We start from the raw sequence: 19,239 nt of genomic DNA, 5'->3' as shown, positions 1-19,239 counted from the left end.
TTATTATTATTTTTTATTTTATTATATTTATAAAAAAATATAAAATATTAACATAATTTAATCGTGATCATACAAAACAGGAAATCACAGAAAAGGACGAAAAATGAGAGGTTAGAGAATCAGCCTTCTTTCACCGCATGCCTGTCCCCAGATTCCTGCACTCTCTTTAATACTTGCTTAGTATTAGAAATGGGGAGATTCAAAACATTTTTTGAGCAAACTGCTCATTTGAACTTTTTTTGTTTTATTTCCTCCGTTTTTCTTCTCATCTTACAGCATTATACAATAAAAATAAACGTCTATTTTCTAAATCATGTTTTATAGATCAAATATGCTGAAACTCAACTAAATTTAAAATTGTATAGTAATTTAACTGTTAATTAACATATAAACGAACCATATTATTAAATTAAATATTAAAATTTTGACAATATGAGATGAAGGGTTACTTTTCAATTTATTTGATTTTTCGACACAGTTGATCTTAAAAAAAACAAAGCGATTTCGAATCATTGTGTTTGTCTAGTAACATCCCCTTTAAGTCTTCGCAAATACCAATACAAGGGCATCATATCTAGTGTGTATCGTGCTACTGTGTACCATGAGCACAGTAGCTATTGAAGGGTCTGCTTCTTTCACTTCAACTAAATATTTGGAACTCTACAGGTTTGGCGTTTTGCATGTGAAGGAATAAAATAGACTTCATCTTTTTCACCACAAGCCTGTCTCCAGTTTCGGTTTGCATTACATACACAGTACTCTTCATAGTCTCTTCCTCAACAACCACTCTTTCTTTCTTACCTTCATGCCATCATCGGACATGGAAGGAAATAGGAAGCAAACAAAACTTGGTTCAAAAACCACCACCTCATCATCTTCATCAACCACAACCACTTTCAAAGATGAACGTTCATCGGCAGCACTCGTTGTTGGAGCAGAACATGCTGTACCGCACAACGTCGTTGAGGACGCGCCTATCGTGTCATCCTACAACGATAAAATCCGTCCGCTGCTCGATGCAGTTGACAAGCTGCGTAACCTTATGGTTATGGAGGAAGGTATACAGCTCCCCACCATTGTTGTTGTCGGAGACCAGTCGTCCGGCAAATCTAGCGTCCTCGAGTCCCTTGCCGGCATCAGCCTGCCACGTGGACACGGTATCTGCACCAGGGTGCCTCTCGTAATGAGGCTTCAACACCATTCCAGTCGTGAACCGGAGCTCTCCTTGCAGTACAATGGCAGAGTGGAGCACACTGACGAGGACAACATTTCTGAAGACATTGTCAATGCTACTAATTTGATTGCCGGTGAAGGTAAGGGTATTTCAGATACCCCATTGACTTTGCTTGTGAAAAAGAAGGGCGTGCCTGATTTGACCATGGTTGATCTCCCTGGAATCACTAGGGTTCCAATCAATGGCCAGCCTGAGGATATTTGTGATCAAATTAAAAATATGATCAAGGGGTATATAAAACCAGAAGAGTGCATCATACTGAACGTGTTGTCTGCTACTGTTGATTTTCCTACTTGTGAGTCGATTCAGATGTCACAGACTGCTGATAAAACCGGTGAGAGGACTCTTGCTGTGGTCACCAAGGTTGATAAAGCACCAGAAGGGCTCCTCGAGAAGGTTACAGCTGATGATGTCAACATTGGTCTAGGTTATGTCTGCGTGCGGAACCGGATCGGAGATGAAACGTACGAGGAGGCAAGGGCAAATGCCGACCGACTGTTTCGACTTCATCCTCTTCTTTCAAAGATTGATAAGTCTATGGTGGGAATTCATGTTTTGGCTGACAAGTTGGTGCAAATTCAAGCTGCTAGCATAGCCAGGAACTTGCCTGATATCGTCAAGAAGATCAATGACAAGCTCAACTCTTGCATTTCAGAGCTCAAGAAAATGCCAAAGAGTCTATCCTCCGATGCTGAGGCTATCACTGCTTTCATGCATATCATTGGAGTATCCAAAGAATCCCTCAGGAAAATTCTTGTTAGAGGAGAATTTGACGAGTACCCGGGTGACAAGCGCATGCATTGCACCGCTAGGCTGGTTGAGATGCTCAATCAGTACTCGGATGAACTTCTTAAGTGCAATGAAAGTGACCCAACAGTTAATTTCTTGACCGAGGAGATTAGGATTTTGGAGGAAGCAAAAGGTATCACTCTTCCTAATTTTCTTCCGCGCAACGCTTTTCTTTCCATTTTGCAGGGAAAAGTGAGAGGGATTTCAGATATACCCATCAGGTTTGTTGAGCAGGTGTGGAGTTATATTGAGGATGTGGTTCTTGCTGTGCTAATGCATAATACACAAGACTATTATCATCTCCATTTGGCCACCAAAAGAGCTGGCCATAATCTCATAGCAAAAATGAAAGAAAAGTCAATCAACTGGATCTTGGAGATTGTGGAAATGGAGAAACAAACTGATTACACTTGTAATCCTGAATATGCAGCTGAATGTAGTAGGCTTATGACCAAGCAGAATGCCTTCCTAGACGGTTTGAACGACGAGAAACGTCCTTCCAAGATAGTTATAGAGGGTATTGGGGAGGTTGAAGTTGAAGGCCTGAGGAAGTATAAACGTGTTGATCTATCTCAGGCTTACGACTTGAAAATGCGGATGACTGCCTATTGGAAGGTTGTTCTGAGAAGGCTTGTTGATAGTATGGCTTTGCATTTGCAGTTGAACGTTGCAAACCTTGTGAACAAGGACATGGAGATGGAGATTGTGGGAGAGCTAGTCGGACCTAATCACGGCTGTGGGATTGAAAAGATGCTGGAGGAATCTCCATCAACTGCAGTCAAGCGTGAGAAGCTCAACAAGAGCATAAAAAAGCTCAAGGATTCGAAAGAGGTGGTTGGTAAGATCATGGACGGCGTTATAACTTATGCTGGTTAACTTGTGTGCATTACGTGATGCATACTATGAGCAACAATGGTCTGTTAATTTCTAGTTTAATATCTAGTTTGCTATCTAGTTGTCATCCATGTGTGGATGATCGGTTTCTACTTAAGCAAGAACATATTTTGTTTATCATGCACCTCGATGTGTTCATCTGTGTATGATATGTTTCTACTTAATTAACAGTGCAGTTTGCTTATAATCTACATGGATGTTTATCTTTGTTTCTACTTGGTGGAGAACGTTTCTTAGTTGCTTCAAATCTTTTACTTCAATTGATGAGCTATATGGAATCAGTATAGTGGAATGACCAAAATGATTTTGTACTGAAGACGTAAGGCAACTTACGATAGACAAATTTAGAGATTAAAATGAAAAATTATGTTAATGTCAGATTATTTTAAACTTAAAAACTAAGAAAAAATTCTTTATTTTTTTCTTATCGTATGGGAAGGTGTGATACGCTGTTCAAGTCCTCCATATTTCACATATCAACAAAGTACTACTAGATCAAAAGTTAGTTGACACACTTTATTTCGCTCTAAAACTTCTAAGAAATCAATACAACGCACGACTTCCCAACTCCTTGCGAGCAGAGTTGGAGAAAGTGTTCATGGACCGCTAATAAGAAGACCTAGTACGACTTAATGGGACTGATCAAGCAAAATCCAACTACTAGAATTTGGCAAATTAAATCGAGTTGTTTACAATTCTTCTTTCTTTTAATTGTTCCTCATTCTTTTCTTGAAATTTTACCGATTGCAAACCGTATGTCGTTTCAAACCCTTGCTTTGGCTCCTAGGCACTAGGTTCTTAGTGATTATTCTTAGTGATTACCTATTCAATGTAAATGTAAAACTCTACGTTGTTTTAAACCCTTGCCTTGGCCCCTAGGCATTAGGTTCTTATTCGTCGCTCAACTATAACCTAATGAAGTTTACAATAATAAGTACACATTTAAAACGTGACTTTCTCTCTTCTACTATCTCTTCCTTCTTTTTGCTTTTTTTTTTTTTCCTATAGTTTTTCATGTTTTCTTGGCGTCCTTTGCCTATTTTTCAGTGTTTTATAATCAGGGCTGGCCCGAGTCCAGTGCTGGCTGGGCGACCATTCGGGACCCAAAAAAATTAGGAGCACCAAAATTATTTGGGTGGTAATTCATATATGTTTTCATTAAAGTATAAATTTATAAAATTTGGTTAAATGACAAAGAAATTTAACTAGAATTGGTGGTTTATGTCATTTGAAATTAATGAGGAGGTCTTAGATTCAAAACACCATGTGTGCTTATTTACTCTCCAATTTTTGCAATTTGTGGTTTATGTTGTTTAAAAATTAACGATGAGGTCTTGGGTTCAAAACACTATGTTTATTTTTTGGGAACTTTAACGAAAAACTCCCAGTACTGTTCATTTTAACGAAAAACCACATTTTTACACTAAAAAGTCAATTCTGGTACTATTTATTTTACCCTTTATTTTGTCTTTATCGTTAAAATTCAAAGTTTTCAAGCCATTTTCATTAGTTTTCCTTTATTTTTTACTTTCTAACTTTTACAAATTTATTTTCATAAGAGTTTAAATTTACGAAATTTAGCTAAATGATCAAGAAGTTTAATCAGAAGAAAAGGTTTTTGTTGATTAAAATTAATGAGAGGTCATGAGTTCGAAATGCTATATGCATGACATTCGTTCCAATTCAAGTCTAACATTCAACAAAGAGTAATGCATAGACCAAATATTTAGACAAAATTTGCAAATCATATGACGTGTCATCAACAAGTTTAATTTAGTACTCATTCATTATTTATACATATCAATTAAAGACTCGAAAACATCATCATGTTTGGGTCTCATATTGACAAGGTTAGTAAATAAGAAAAAACACATCACGATTTATACAAAAACACTTTAAAAGTTTAGATAGAAGGAAAACAAAACTCAGCATCTATCTACTTGTAAGCCCGAGTTTTTCGGTTTCCTTCTCTCGGTACAAAACAATTAGTTTTTCCATGTTTCTAAATTATTGTTTGAAGTACTTTTCTAAGTATAATTTTATCAAAATCTTACATGTGAAAACAAATAATTTTATTATATAAAATTATGGCACATTTTTTAACGTTGCCCCGAGACTCAAAAATCTCAAGAACGGTCCTGTTTATAATCGTATTTTGTCTTCAGCAATACCTAACCTCTATCCTGCAACCCACCCTTTTCAACCGCCAACACTCTTTTTCTTCCATCTTCCTCGTTGACACCTTTTTCACATAGAAAACCCCTCCCACAACATGTGCACAACACTAGGAGCGGCAATCCGGATTTGGTCGCCATATCCAAATATGTCCCCCACTGATCCTCACTCGACTGGCTTACCAGAATATCGGGGTCAAGCGAGTTGCGGTTTTGCCCAAAGCAAGGGTGTTTTAGATGCCCCCTTTAGCCCCATTCGCTTTTCATTTGTTTTTTTTTTTTTTTGTTCCACTTGAAGGAGCATGTGATGGTAATTTAGATTTAGTGTTTCTCTTTCGGTGCGGCGATTTCGGTGGTGACATTTGGTTAAGAATATCATCTTGTTGTGGGTTAAAAAGTTTTGTGTTACGATACTTTTGTTGAATTCAACGCATAATTGGAATTGAATAATAAAAAATGAAAATAGAATTTAGGCGGAGATGTCGAGAAAGATGAGAGAGAGATTAAACGTGCTCAGGCTTGTCGTCAAGGGAAAAATTGGAAACTCAATAAGGTACTTGCTTGGGCCAATTTTATTTGGTTGTTTTCTCCTAACTATTAAATAAAGTTGTTTGCATGCTTTTGGTTAAGATTGGGCTGGTTTGGTATTGCTGTGCTTTGAAAAAAAGCTGCTTCTGCTGTGCTGTGAGAATAAGCAGCTGTGAAATAAAGCAGCAGAGTGTTTGGTAAACATTTTTGTAAAAGTGCTTTTGAAAAAAAAAAAAAACAGTATTAGAGTGTTTGGTAAACTTTTATGTAAAACAGATGTGAAAAAAAGCCGGTTTTTCAAAGCTAGGTTTTGCAGCTTCTTGTTTTTGGCTTTTTTCATCCAAAACTGTGAAAAAAAGCTGAAGCTAAGTGTTTACCAAACACAAAAACAGCTCCCAACTTTTTTTGATAGCAGTTTTTTTCAAAATCACCTCAGTACCAAACAGGTTTTAAAGTCTTAAAGCTTTTTTTATTAGTTTCTCTTAAAACCAATTGATAATATGAGAGTAGCCCAATACTTATAAGCACATGCAAGGTTACTTCTTTCCCCGATGTTGGACGGATACTCCAGCACCCACCCTCCCCCCCTCCCCCAGTGCGAGAGCAAACTTTCAAGCCAAACAGGTGGACAAAATAAATCAAGTGAAATGACAAGGGACAACCTGCTTTAATACCATGAAAAAGTTGAAATTCTATCATAAAATCAATTAGCAATATAAGGAGTAACCTAATTATTTATAAGTACATGTAAAGTCTCTTATTTCCCCCATAAAAAATAGATACTCCAACAATAGGTCATGCAAGTTTATCCTCAACGGAAAAGAAAAAAAAATTATTCTCGGCCCAAAAAAGGGTTTAGGGGCCTGTATTTGTTACCTTATTTATAAAAAATTATTTTTATACAAATGTTTAGATTATTGACCTAACTTGCAAGTCAATGTCTTTTTAGCCTATGTTAGTGTGTGGAAAAGAGAGTTTGGAAAGTTTTTGTTTTTTTTTTTGTTTTTTTTTTTTTTTTGGAGAACGAAAGTTTTTCATGTTTGGTAAGTCTAAAGATCAGAAATGGATTTCTTGGCCCATAAAACCTTACTTGATTTCATTTCAAAATTACTTTGATTTTATTAAACAATTGCTTCCCTGTAAATTAAACATGAATAATGCACCGAAAATTTGTGAAATATGATTTTTACATCTCAAATATAAGTTTTAGTGCTTCAAAGAAAAGATTATTTGATCCTAAGTGCCAGTACAACAGTACAAAGTAAATACAATTCTGAATTCAATAAAAAAAAAAAAATACAATTCTGAATTATTTCTCCTGGAGTAATTAAGCACATCCAATATCAATTACATTGCTAGGAAGATGTGTATCGTATTTATTTTTGAGGTGACTCCTGGTTTCACTTCAATTAACAAAGTGTGGTTAATGGTGGAAGTCCAAAAGCGTGATATATTTGCCAACGTATTGTAAGATCAATTTATCATCATCTCTCATCTTTTACTCTTCGCAACTCCTGCTTTTCATCAGAAATGGGTGGAGGAAAACAAACTCAAACGGCAACCCTAGTTCTTTTATTTTTCTCGTCAGTATCAGTAACCCTAGGTTGCTTGTATCCCCATGAGAGCTATCTATTTGTTGTCTAAGTGAGTTGCAATCTAGGAGGGTGCTTAGACGGGTCTAGGCGGGCTAGGCCGGCCTCAGCAGGTCTAGGAGCTCTTTCTTAATTTTCAAACGTTTAGACATTAATCGGGGTGGTGGCCAGGCGCCTAGCACCTAGGTGGGACCTAGACGGCGTTAGGCGGGAATTTTTAGAATAGTGATCATATCCAAGAATTTACCAGTTATTGTTAACAAGATTGATGACAAGCTGAATTATTACCTTTCAGAGCTTAACAAAATGCCAGAGTGTTTGTCCTCCGTTGGTGAGGCTATTACAGTTTTGATGCACATTATTGGATTATCTAAAGAATCCCACAGGAAAATTCTTTTTAGAGGAGAATTTGACTAGTACCCTGATGACAAGCACATGCATTGCACTGCTAGGCTGGTCGAGACCCTCAATCAGTACTCAGATGAACTTCATAAGTGTGCAACGAAAGGGACCCAAAAGTTAATTTATTAATAGAGGAGATGAGGATTTTGGAGGAAGCTAAAGGTATTGCTCTTCCCAATTTTCTACCGCGCAATGCTTTTCTTTTCATTTTGCAGGGAAAAGTGAGGGATTTCAGATACCCATCAGGTTTGTTGAGCAGGTGTGGAGTTATATTGAGGATGTGGTTCTATCTGTGCTAATGCGTAACACGCAAGACTATTATCATCTTCAGTTGGCCACCCAAAAGCCATAATCTCATAGCAAAAATGAAAGAAATGTCATTGAACTCGATCTTGGAGATGTGGAAATGGAGAAACATACTGATTACACTTGTAATCCTGAATATGCATCCGAATGGAATAGACTTATGACCAAGAAGAATGCTTTCATAGAGAGAATCTTGGATGATGAGAAACGTCCCTCTAAGATAGTTATTGGTGGTATTGTGAAGGTTGAAGTTGAAAGTCTAAGGAAGTGTAAAATGCGGATGACTGCGTATTGGAATGTTGTTTTGAGAAGGTTGGTTGATTCCATGGCTTTGCATTTGCAGTTGCAGTTGAATGTTGCAAACCTTGTGAATCATGAAATGGAGATGGAGATTTTCAATGAGTTAATGGGACCTAATCATGGTAGCGGGATTGAGAGGATGAGGGAGGAATCTCCATCAGTAGCAAGCAAGCGTGAGAAGCTCAATTAGCAATTAATATAGTTGCTATGTGATTTATTGGAGTGTTTTTCACTTTTCATAGTTTCACAGCTTGTACAAATTAACGGAAGGTACAAATTTACTACTTACTTAAGAAGCTCCACGCGTGCTTAATGATCATCCCCAAGTCCATGTCTGCCACTATAAAGGCATGTGTCATTAGTAAGGAAAGGTGATTGTTTCTTAACTAAGAAACTCATAGCCTATAATTCATTTCCTACAATTAAGTCTAACTTAATTAAGCATTAGACCTTTGGCTCACACCACAGTCGTGTGATAAGTCTTATTGGCCTTTTCACTATATCAGAGCAATTCTATGTTTGTGACCCATAGCTTATAATTCATTTCCTACAATTAAGCCTAACTTAATTAAGCATTAGAGCGCCTTTGGCTCACACCACATTCGTGTGATAAGTCTTATTGGCCTTTTCACTCTATCAAAGTAATTCTATGGTTGTGTGGAATTCGTTTCTCAGACCAGCAATTAGCTTAAGTATAGTTACTATGTGATTTAATGGAGTGTTTTTCGCTTTTGCATAATTTCACAACTTGTGATGTATGGCTAGTTTGATATTGCTGTGCTTTTTAAAAAAATGCATATGCTGTGAGAATAAACAGCTGTAAAACAAAGTTGTTAAGTGTTTGGTAAACATTATTTTTTTTTTTTTTGTAAAAGTAAAAAGTAGTGTTTGAGTGTTTGGTAAACTTTTATATAAATTGTTTTGAATATGTTAAATGATTAAAAAAGAAATAGTATTTAATGTGATACAATAATTATCAAAGACAATAATATAGGGACAAATATTGTAATTTTGTAAAACGTATGAGGGTCTACTTGCTATTTGAAAAGTTTGTTAAATGAACATGTGACGGTAGACCCTGCTTCTACTTTTTTATTTCCATCGACAGTAGTTTTTTATTTTTTATTTTATTTTTTAAAACACTTTTATTTTTTTAACCAAACACATTTAATGTTCCAAATTTTTTCATAAGCTTTTTTTTATTTTTTATTTTTATTTTTAAAGCACCACAATCCCAAACCAACCCATATAATATTTTCATTTCAATTTCCAAGGCTTCTACATATTATTTTTGGGAGATTCCAAGTTGGGCATTGATTGCAATCAAGGCCGGACTGCATTTCCTTAGCAAATATATGGTGTTATTGGAGTATCTCTAGGAGAGATAACATTTGCGTAGCATAGTGAGTTGCAGGGGTGGGAAATTTTGCCATAAACCGATTTACCAATCGAACCATACCGATCGGTTCATAATTGTATGGTATAGTTTTGGTATTTTTTTCATAATCAGTTGGCATTATACCGAACCAACATTTAATGGTATGGCTTTGGTATTGGATTTTGTACACCAGTGGTATGCCATACCTACTGTCACATCCCGGCCGAGCCCCCACCACATCCTGGGCTCGACTCCACCATAGCACGATATTGTCCGCTTTGAGCCCCGACCACACCAGCACAGTTTTGTTTCTGGGAACTCATACGAGAACTTCCTAGTGGGTCACCCATCCTGGGATTGCTCACGTGTGAACTCACTTAACTTCGGAGTTCTTATAGAACCCGAAGCCATTGAGCTCCCAAAGGGTCTCGTTCTAGGTGAGGATGAGAATATACATATAAAGATCACTTCCCTGGGCGATGTGGGATCTTACAATCCAACCCCTTTAGGGGTTCGAAGTCCTCATCGGCACACCACAGCTAGGGTTAGGCTCTAATAACAAATTGTCACATCTCGGCCCGGGCCCCCACCATATCCCGGGCTTGACTCCACCGTAGCACGATATTGTCCGCTTTGGGCCCTAACCACGCCCTCACGATTTTGTTTGTGGGGACTCACACGAGAACTTCCCAGTGGGTCACCCATCATGGGATTGCTCTCGCGTACTACTTGCTTAACTTCGGAGTTCCCATGGAACTTGAAGCCAGTGAGCTCCCAAAAAGCCTCATGCTAGGTAGAAATGAGAATATACATATAAGGCTTACAAGATCCACTCTCCAAGAGAAAGTGGAGTCGAGCCAGTGATGTGGTGGGGGCTCGGGTCGGGATGTGACAATTTGGTATCAGAGCCAATCCCTGGCTGAAAGTGTGCTGACGAGGATGTCGGACCCCTAAGAGGGGTAGATTGTAAGATCCCATATCGGCCAGGGGAGTGATCCTTATATGTATATTCACATCCCCATCTAGAACGAGGCCTTTTGGGAGCTCACTGGTTTCAGGTTCCATATGAACTCCGAAGTTAAGCGAGTTCGCACGAGAGCAATCCCAGAATGAGTGACCCACTGGGAAGTTCTTGTGTGAGTTCCCAGAAACAAAATCGTGAGGGTGTGGTCGGGGCCCAAAGCGGACAATATCGTGCTACAGTTGAGTCGAGCTCGGGATGTGGTGGGGGCTCGGGCAGGGATGTGACAATTTGCTATCAGAGCCTAACCCTGGCAGTGGTGTGCCGACGAGGACGTTGGGCCCTTAAGCGGGGTGGATTGTAAGATTCCACATTGCCCAGGGGAGTGATCCTTATATGTATATTCCCATCCCCACCTAGAACGAGACCTTTTGGGAGCTCACTGGCTTCAGGTTGTGTTGGAACTCCGAAGTTAAGCGAGTAGTGCGCGAGAGCAATCCCAGGATGGGTGACCCATTGGGAAGTTGCTCGTGAGTTCCTAGAAACAAAACCATGAGGGCGTGGTCAGGGCCCAAAGCGGACAATATCGTGCTACGGTGGAGTCGAGCCCGGGATGTGATGGGGGCCCAGGCTGGGATGTGACAATTTATTCCACCAACCTTATGATTTTAGTGGTTAAATGTTGGTTATAAATCAATGTGTGAAGAATCAAGAAATCAAAGTAGGGAAACGTAAGTAATGATAGTTAATTAAACTAGTGTCTAGTTAGGCTCTGATATCAAATTGTCACATCTCGCCCTGAGCCCCCACCACATCTCCGGCTCGACTCCACCGTAGCACGATATTGTCCGCTTTGGACCCCGACCACACCCTCACAGTTTTGTTTCTGGGAACTCACACAGAACTTCCCAATGGGTCACCTATCCTGGGATTGCTCTCGTGCGAACTTGCTTAACTTCGGAGTTCCTACGGAACCCGAAGCTAGTGAGCTCCCAAAAGACCTCGTTCTAGTTACGGATGAGAATATACATATAAGGATCACTCCTATGGGCAATGTGGGATCTTACAATCCACCCCCTTAGGGGCCCGACGTCCTCGTCGGCACACCACGGCTAGGGTTAGGCTCTAATACTAAATTGTCACATCTTGGGCTTGACTCCACTGTAGCACGATATTGTCCACTTTGGGCCCCGACCACACTCTCACGGTTTTGTTTCTGGGAACTCACACGAGAACTTCCCAGTGGGTTACCCATCCTGGGATTGCTCTCGTGCGAACTCACTTAACTTCGGAGTTTATACGGAACCCGAAGCCAGTGAGCTCCCAAAAGGCCTCGTTCTAGATGGGGATGAGAATATACATATAAGGATCACTCCCCTGTGCGATGTGGGATCTTACACCTACCAATATATATATATATATTATTTTTTTTCTATTTAGATATTTTAGGTATTTTTAACATGCTTGACATGTGAAGAACTAGAAAAATATAAGTATTGCTATATTTTTTTCTAATTCTAATTATAGTACTTCAATACAATGTTTATTGATATTTTTAATTTATAATTCAATATTACTTCTTATTCTAATCATACTTTTTTTTGTGTAACATTTGAATTGAAATAGTTGATGGTTCTACATCTCAAGCAGGAACATCAATTCGAAGTGCTTCGCAAAATTGATTCATGGAATAATTCACAAGGTATTTGTTTTGGGATTATAAAAACAAGTTATTTGTTTGGGGATTATAATAAGGGGGTCTTATAGCCAGAACCATACTTTAGAGTTTTGAGTTTTTTGTTTATGCATTAGTTGCTACAATTGAATTTAGACAATTATATTAGTTAGACTTTTGAGTTTGTTAACTTATAACTATTTGGATGATGTTTGTTGACATTGTTGTTGGCTTATTAAGTTTTGATTTGATTTCCATTTAATTTGTTAAGTCATGATTATGTTGGCTTATCATCAATTGAAAAAGTGCAACATCAACTTCTTTTTCTCTTTTATGGTTTGTTGTTTATTGGTCGGTGCATGGTCTTGAGTTGTTGTTTTTGTAGCTTTTTTGCAAACCATCGGTTGTGCCACTTACCAACTGAACCAGCCAATAATTTTGGTTGAATCGATTTTTGGCAACCGCAAGAAGACCGTTAGCTAGCGGGAACTGATTTTCGATAATTTTGTATATGTGGCTGGCAGGTGACACAAGAAATTTGGCACGGTTTGCCAACTGAACCCAGCCCTAGTAAGTTGTGATATGCCACATAAGAAAAACATTCTTTTAACGGAAGTAACAACTTAATTAACAAATATAAGAATTAGAAATTAACCTGGTATATTTATACGGTCAGTTGTTACTTCTCTAAGTTAGCAAATTTAGCCTCGCCATATATTTTATTCAAAAATATTGATTGAAAGATATTAAATTGGGTAAAGCTAAGGGAATAGGATCCTCGGAACCGTGACTGTGATCGTGATTCTTTTCTTAGGGATCTTGGGGATTCCGTGATCGTGACAATTTATCGTACATTGTGCGATCAATTTTTGTTAGGTACTATTTATATTTAATTTAAAATTTAAAATTTAAAATTTTGAAATGATTTCTAACTACACAATATACAATGAACGGTTACGATCACATGATCTTTAAGATTCACAAGAAAATGATCATCGCGGGATCCTTTTCCAAAGCTAAGACCCTTAATAGCGAAGAACTCAATCCAATGGACCAGAAGCCTTCACTGGATACCGACGTTGAATCGTCGCCATTCCCTCCAAAAGCGCAAAAATAAAACCAGTTTGTCGTGGACTACTAATCCGCTTAATCTTCTTCCAACGACTAAAAATTCGCTGCAACGGCCAACCACTTTGTGCCAAATTGACTACGCCCTGTAACCAATATCATAACCGAATGCCAGCTAATCCTCCACAATACGCCACGTGTAAGAAACACTGAGGAAGTCCATTCCGTCAAGATGATCCAAAAACCACCAGATCCCAACCGCGTGTATATATAGAATAGAACCCAATTGTTCTCCAATAGTGGGGCCGCATTTGATCTATCGACCACGTGACTTTGACCTCCATCACCGTCCGATTCGATCCGGTCTAACCGCTTTTATTTATTTATTTATTTTTTTAATTTTATTTTCTCTCTCTCCCCCAACCCAGCCCTCATTTTTCCCTCTCTTTCTCTCTGCAACCAAACCCTAAAGCAAAAACAGAACGAAATATGAAATCCACAGCCATTGGATGATGCGAGGGAGCGCCGGTTGCCGCCGTCGAAGCCCAGAGAACCAGTGCTGGGAGATTTATCCGGTGCGGGCGTGAGCATTGTAAAATCGCGTAAAAAAGCCAAATTAAAGAACCAGAACGATTTCAATGGCGGAAGAGGAGAAGAGAAATTGTTGAAGATTTTCCAAAAAGAGGAGAAAAAGGATTGATTTTTGTTGGTTTGGGCGCTTAGTATGTGTGATATAGTGGCCCGTACGGGTCGGCATCAGCAACGCTACGAGGCCGGTTGTCGCCTTGTTGCCGGGTACTTACATTTCTTCTCTGTATATTATTGCTTTATAAATACAAACATATATGGATGTCTTTATATGTGTGTGTATATATTCGTTTGTATATGTTTGATTTCGATTGATGTTGATGTTGTTTGTTTACGTGGTGTTCTAGTGGTGGAGGTGGACCAATGTGTCTCCAAAGTTGGAGGATTTTTCTTGTGATGTGGTTTTTTGTGGTTTGTTTTTTGGATTTTGACTGGTTGATGGCAACCATTTGGATCTTTAAGAAGGGTGAGATCAATGGTTTCTTTTGTTTATTGATTGTGTGTGTATATATACATGTTTATTATATAAGGCAGGTAGAAAATGTGGGATTATTAGGACAAACAATGACCTTGTATTGACTTACCTGAGTTTCGTCTATAAGTTATCGATGAGAGATTTTGTTGGATCACATATGAAAGTGACAGATATGGCGTGGTTATACTTCCTCAAATTTGTAAGCTTTTGGGACTTTATTAAATATCTTGGTGATATTATTTGGGAATGTTTGCATTGATGCAATCATTGTTTGTGCCCACATTCCAACCTGAGGACCTGGCTTCTAGCCAACCATTTGGGCCGTTTTAATCATATCTTGACCAGAATTTGTTATCAGATGCTGCTATTTTTTACGCAAATTTAAATTCTGCATTGGTTTTTGGGTGATACCTGCAATTAGATGAACAACATGTTTTGGTTTTTCTGTGTTGAAAATGAGGAGCTTAATCAATTTTCGTGTGACTCAAGTCATGCATCATTTTGTGGTGGATTGGCAGATAGCATATGACTAGCATTATGTTTCATGTCTACACTTTGGGTTGGGAGAGTTGTCTAGGGTGGTGGCCCTCTGTATTATGCTGTGTTTAGGGCCAGTTTGACATGTTGCCGAATGAATTTTCCGTTTCTGGTCCTTGGTTGGATATATTTTGTAATCAGTGCTTTATATGCTTAATACCAGTTCGGCTACTGTTCACATTATTCCTGCTTCAGCCTTTTGTTATAATTAGGAAGAGTATGTTCATTGTTCTTTCAAATTTTGACAAGGTGGAAAAGGGGAAAAAATGAGGACACAGAGAACCATGTTGGATTCTTTAGGCTTCTCTCTTTCTAGAGGGAGTCTACTGTTGCTTTGATGAAACTCTGTGAGTGATAAATTACATAAAGTACTCGAGTTTTTATGGACAGGTTGTAAACGAACCCAATATGTTGCAGTTTTGTAGTCATCAATAAACTTCTATTAAACATGCCTTATTTTATCCTGATATGAAGTTTCACTGTACAAGTTTTTATCTTTCCTTTTTTATGGACAAGAATCACTATATAATTTCTTTTCCTAATACATCAAAACCGAATGACGTGTAGATTAAATATAGATAATATAAAGTGTGAGCTTGGTAGCATGGTTATTGGTTATACATTAAATTATTTGGCAGGGCTGAGTGACCATGCAGACATTTCTATATGCATAAGATTCTTGTTTTTCTATTTCTCATCTTTAAGTAGATTTGAAATTACTTACTGTACCATTTTATGTATGTGAACAAGTATTTTTTTTTTTCTCTCAAGAAGTAGCTAACTCAGATGACCTTGACAGGTGTATTCCATTTAGATACAAAAATTCTGATGAGACTGATGAGGCCAATTCTGAGAAGATCATTGAGGTGCTTATGATTAACTCACCTAGTGGACCAGGTCTTTTGTTTCCAAAGGTATGTATATTCTCTGCTGAAGTTTGAAAATGTCAACAACTTTGTGGTCTTTCTTCCTGAGAGATTACTATTTTATTTTTGTTCTGTCGCCTAACTAACGGGTTAACAGTAAAAATGAGTTAACGTTGTGAAAAATGTTAGTTTCAAAGTAACTTATGCTTGTGGGATTAGGGATCAAGATCAAATTAGGTTGATAGGATTTCTTTATTTGGGAAACATTTAGGTATAACCTTCAAACTAGTTTCTTTTCATTTGATAGCTATAGATAAATTTAGGTTCCATGTCATGACTCTGGGCTTTGAAAACCTAGAGCAGAAAATATTAGAAAGTAAAGCCCAAGTCCCGGCTGTACTGGAACTAGCCTGCTCTGTTTTGGAATGGAACGAGGTTTTATATGATTCATGAATTTAATTTTGCAGAAATTACAAAACTTCTGAGAAGAAGTCCTTAATAGATATGATGGTTAGTTCCTTTGATATTTGTTTAGTCCATAATTCAATCAATTATGAAGCCCATAGACATGTAGTCTCACTTATGTTTTGACATCTGCAAGGCTGGGAACAGAATTGTCGTTTTAACTGGCCCAAAATATGCAAATGTAGAAACGGATGCTTTTGTTATGATTATAGTGCCCCCTTAGCATTTGAACTATATTAACACTGTCGGACTTCTTCTTTTTCTCTCCTGCTTTAGTTTTGTTTCTCAGCATGATTTTCTTTCATGATGAGAAATAGAATAAACTGGTTCCTTATTTTTGATGAGTTAAATGTGGTGACTTCTTTGTTGACTTAGTAAAAAATTTATGTTCTACATACTTATAGGGTTATACATTACAATTTCTCAAGTGCTTTGGTTTCCTCTGTTTTTTCCTCCTTTTTTTTTTTTTTTTTTTTTTTTTTTTAATTTTTATGAGATGAGTTTTACACTAGTGGTGGGTAATTTAAATATGACTAAAACGAAACAAGGAACTACTTTGGGTTCCCTTTGGAAAGGAATTTCGTATGGAATGCCTATAATTAGAAGCAAAATATTTGATATGTTAATGGTTGGAACTCCAAAACAATGAGTGGCTATAGTCGTTTTCCAAGGAAAGACATTTCTCAAAGCATCACTTATTTCTCTTGTTGTAATGGGTAATTGGTGGAAGGGACAGGTTTAGAAAATGCTTTATTACACTCATCTAGACTAGACAGTAGGAGGTGGAAGTTGGAGTCAACTGCGACATTCTCTTGCCGATCCTATGTGTCATAATCAATATATTTCATTGTTTGTGCTGGCCGACACCTGGAGGGTGAAAAAACCATAAATGGTAGTGATCTGGAAAATGTGAATAAATTTAAACCTAAAAGTGCCTAATTATAAGAGTGCGCTAGTGAGCGGGAATGAACCCAATTCACATGTGATGTCAGAGTATAAGTAAAGTACAGTAAGGTAGGATGAGAATTATACCGTCGAAGGTAATCTCCAATACCCTGATTTGCCAAGAGTCCTTGTCGATACGTAAGCTTAGCTACTAAAACTTGGAGGGGCGAAAAACAAGGGTAGAAACATCTTTTACTACGGTGAACAGTAATTACGATTGCACAAGTGATTATGTGCTTTGGGTGCGGGTAGTAGAGAACTTATAATAAGTTTCTGTTTTATTTAAGAATATGTTATTCAAATGCAGGGAGGCTGGGAGAATGATGAAACTGTTGAGGAGGCTGCCGCAAGGGAAGCAGTGGAAGAAGCTGGAGTTCGAGGAGAGCTAATGGTGAAATACATTTTTTTAAGTTTTATTTGTTCTAATCTTTATTTCTTGAGCTTTTTCCATAGTATCACCTCTAACTTCTTTGAATATTTTCTCTTCATCTATTGAAGGCTAGAATTGCTTAGGTTGTTTCTGTGTTATTTGGATTTCTTGTGTTCAACATTGAAATGCTTTTGGGGATTGCAATTTTTTACTTTTGCTTTGTTGTGAGATGATGCACCATTTAAGGCTTTAATTGTTTTAGATTGTTTATCAGTTTGTGTTTTGATTGGATGTCTTGTGTTTCACATGACTTTGAGCAGTGGGTCTAATGTTTTCATTAGATCCGTTTTACGTATTTATTACTTTTCATTGTGGGCAGTATGATTTACCTTGACAGAACTGTAAGTTATGTGTGCACCAGGTGGGTTTAATAGTTGTAGAAAGCTAACTTAATTGACCTGGCCTCTCAGGGCATTGTAGTCCAGAGTAGTTATTTTCCCTATCCTATGTTACTGATAGACGAAGGAACTCGGGGTTTCTTAAGTTCCAGATGTCGATATCCAATTTAATCAATATGTTTTGTCTGTCATGGATAATAATAAAGATGTATATAATTTTGGTTGGCTTTGTATCTTAGCATCGTGTGTTTGTATGCCTGCTGCATATGTTTCGAGAATTCTTTGCCAAATCTTTTTATATGTTCTTTCTATTCACAGTACATGGATAAAGCAAACCAACTGTTTATCTATTTGGTTTGCAGGGTTTCCTGGGGTATTATTATTTTAAGAGCAAAACACACCAGGATGAGTTCAGTCCGGAAGGTGTGTGTAAAGCTGCTATGTTTGCCTTGTTTGTCAAGGAGGAGCTTGAGTCATGGCCCGAACAGAGCACCCGAAACAGAACATGGCTGACTGTCGCAGAGGCTATCGTGAGTTGCCGGCATGCATGGATGAGGGATGCCCTGGTGGAAGGCTTCTCAAAGTGGCATGCAGAAAAGATGACAGGTACGGGGTAGGGTGGGGAGGATGTAACATTGACATTGACTTGCTAGTTAGGTGTTCATCAAGTAACAACACTATTAACGATACTACTGTTGGAAGTTACGTAGTCCCTTCAAGTTTATTCTTGTTAACAGTTGATCTCTCTGACACTTTGATTCGGAGTGTATTGTCTTATCTTGTTTAGATTCTTCACTTAAGCATTAACATTTTCTGGTGCATATCCAAACGTCTACTTGCCTTTTTCTGCAATGGTACATTATTGTTAAGTTGGAAACAAATTTCCAAAGCTCTTCTTTGAAGATATTGTTACCTTTTGCACTTGAGTTCAATCCCTTCTCTTCTTGTAGGTTAGAGTAATTTAGAATACTGAATGAGAAAAATAATTTCATACCGCATCATCCTATGGAGGACATTGGTGAGGAAAAATTCATTGCCACCGCAGCGCCACCATCATATGCGGCAGTGATTGGCAATTACACTTGGATTCATGGCAGCAAATGCAAGAAACATCTCGTTGCTTTAAAATCTAGTCATCTCTTCTTGTTCTTCCAAGGTCACCAAAGCTTTCCAGAAACATATCATTCCCATCCTTGTAAGTTGATCATCCTCTTCCTCTCTACGAGACTTGCAAAGAATAGAGGAACCCTCTTCACCTTTGAATCTATTTGCCTTGTCGCTGAAAAATATCAAC

The 19,239-nt window shown here is 37.9% G+C and overlaps 2 protein-coding genes and 1 pseudogene across 3 annotated transcripts; all 3 read left to right on the top strand.

Annotated features, from left to right (window-relative positions):
• Nucleotides 1–679: 679 nt before the first annotated feature.
• Nucleotides 680–3,110, top strand: LOC137748678 (putative dynamin-related protein 4A). 2 transcript variants are annotated; one of them, XM_068488849.1, is made up of 2 exons: nt 680–2,156; nt 2,684–3,110. In XM_068488849.1, exons 1-2 carry the CDS (start codon nt 806–808, stop codon nt 2,749–2,751), a joined length of 1,419 nt encoding a protein of 472 aa, XP_068344950.1. In that variant the 5' UTR covers nt 680–805; the 3' UTR covers nt 2,752–3,110. The 2 variants fall into 2 exon arrangements, with proteins under 2 accessions (XP_068344950.1, XP_068344949.1); XM_068488848.1 differs by having other exon boundaries at nt 680–3,110.
• Nucleotides 3,111–5,570: 2,460 nt separating this feature from the next.
• Nucleotides 5,571–8,409, top strand: LOC137748044 (dynamin-related protein 4C-like; annotated as a pseudogene).
• Nucleotides 8,410–13,888: 5,479 nt separating this feature from the next.
• Nucleotides 13,889–18,727, top strand: LOC137749030 (nudix hydrolase 16, mitochondrial-like). The gene is made up of 4 exons (XM_068489213.1): nt 13,889–14,096; nt 15,701–15,815; nt 17,485–17,568; nt 18,308–18,727. The coding sequence occupies exons 1-4, from the start codon at nt 14,026–14,028 to the stop codon at nt 18,560–18,562; spliced, it is 525 nt and encodes a 174-aa protein (XP_068345314.1). The 5' UTR covers nt 13,889–14,025; the 3' UTR covers nt 18,563–18,727.
• The last annotated feature ends 512 nt before the right edge of the window (nt 18,728–19,239 follow it).

Source organism: Pyrus communis, chromosome 10 (genome assembly GCF_963583255.1).
Source record: "Pyrus communis chromosome 10, drPyrComm1.1, whole genome shotgun sequence".
Lineage (NCBI taxonomy): Eukaryota > Viridiplantae > Streptophyta > Magnoliopsida > Rosales > Rosaceae > Pyrus > Pyrus communis.
The sequence above is the reverse complement of the archived record's forward strand: the minus strand, read 5'-3'. Positions and strand labels throughout refer to the sequence as shown.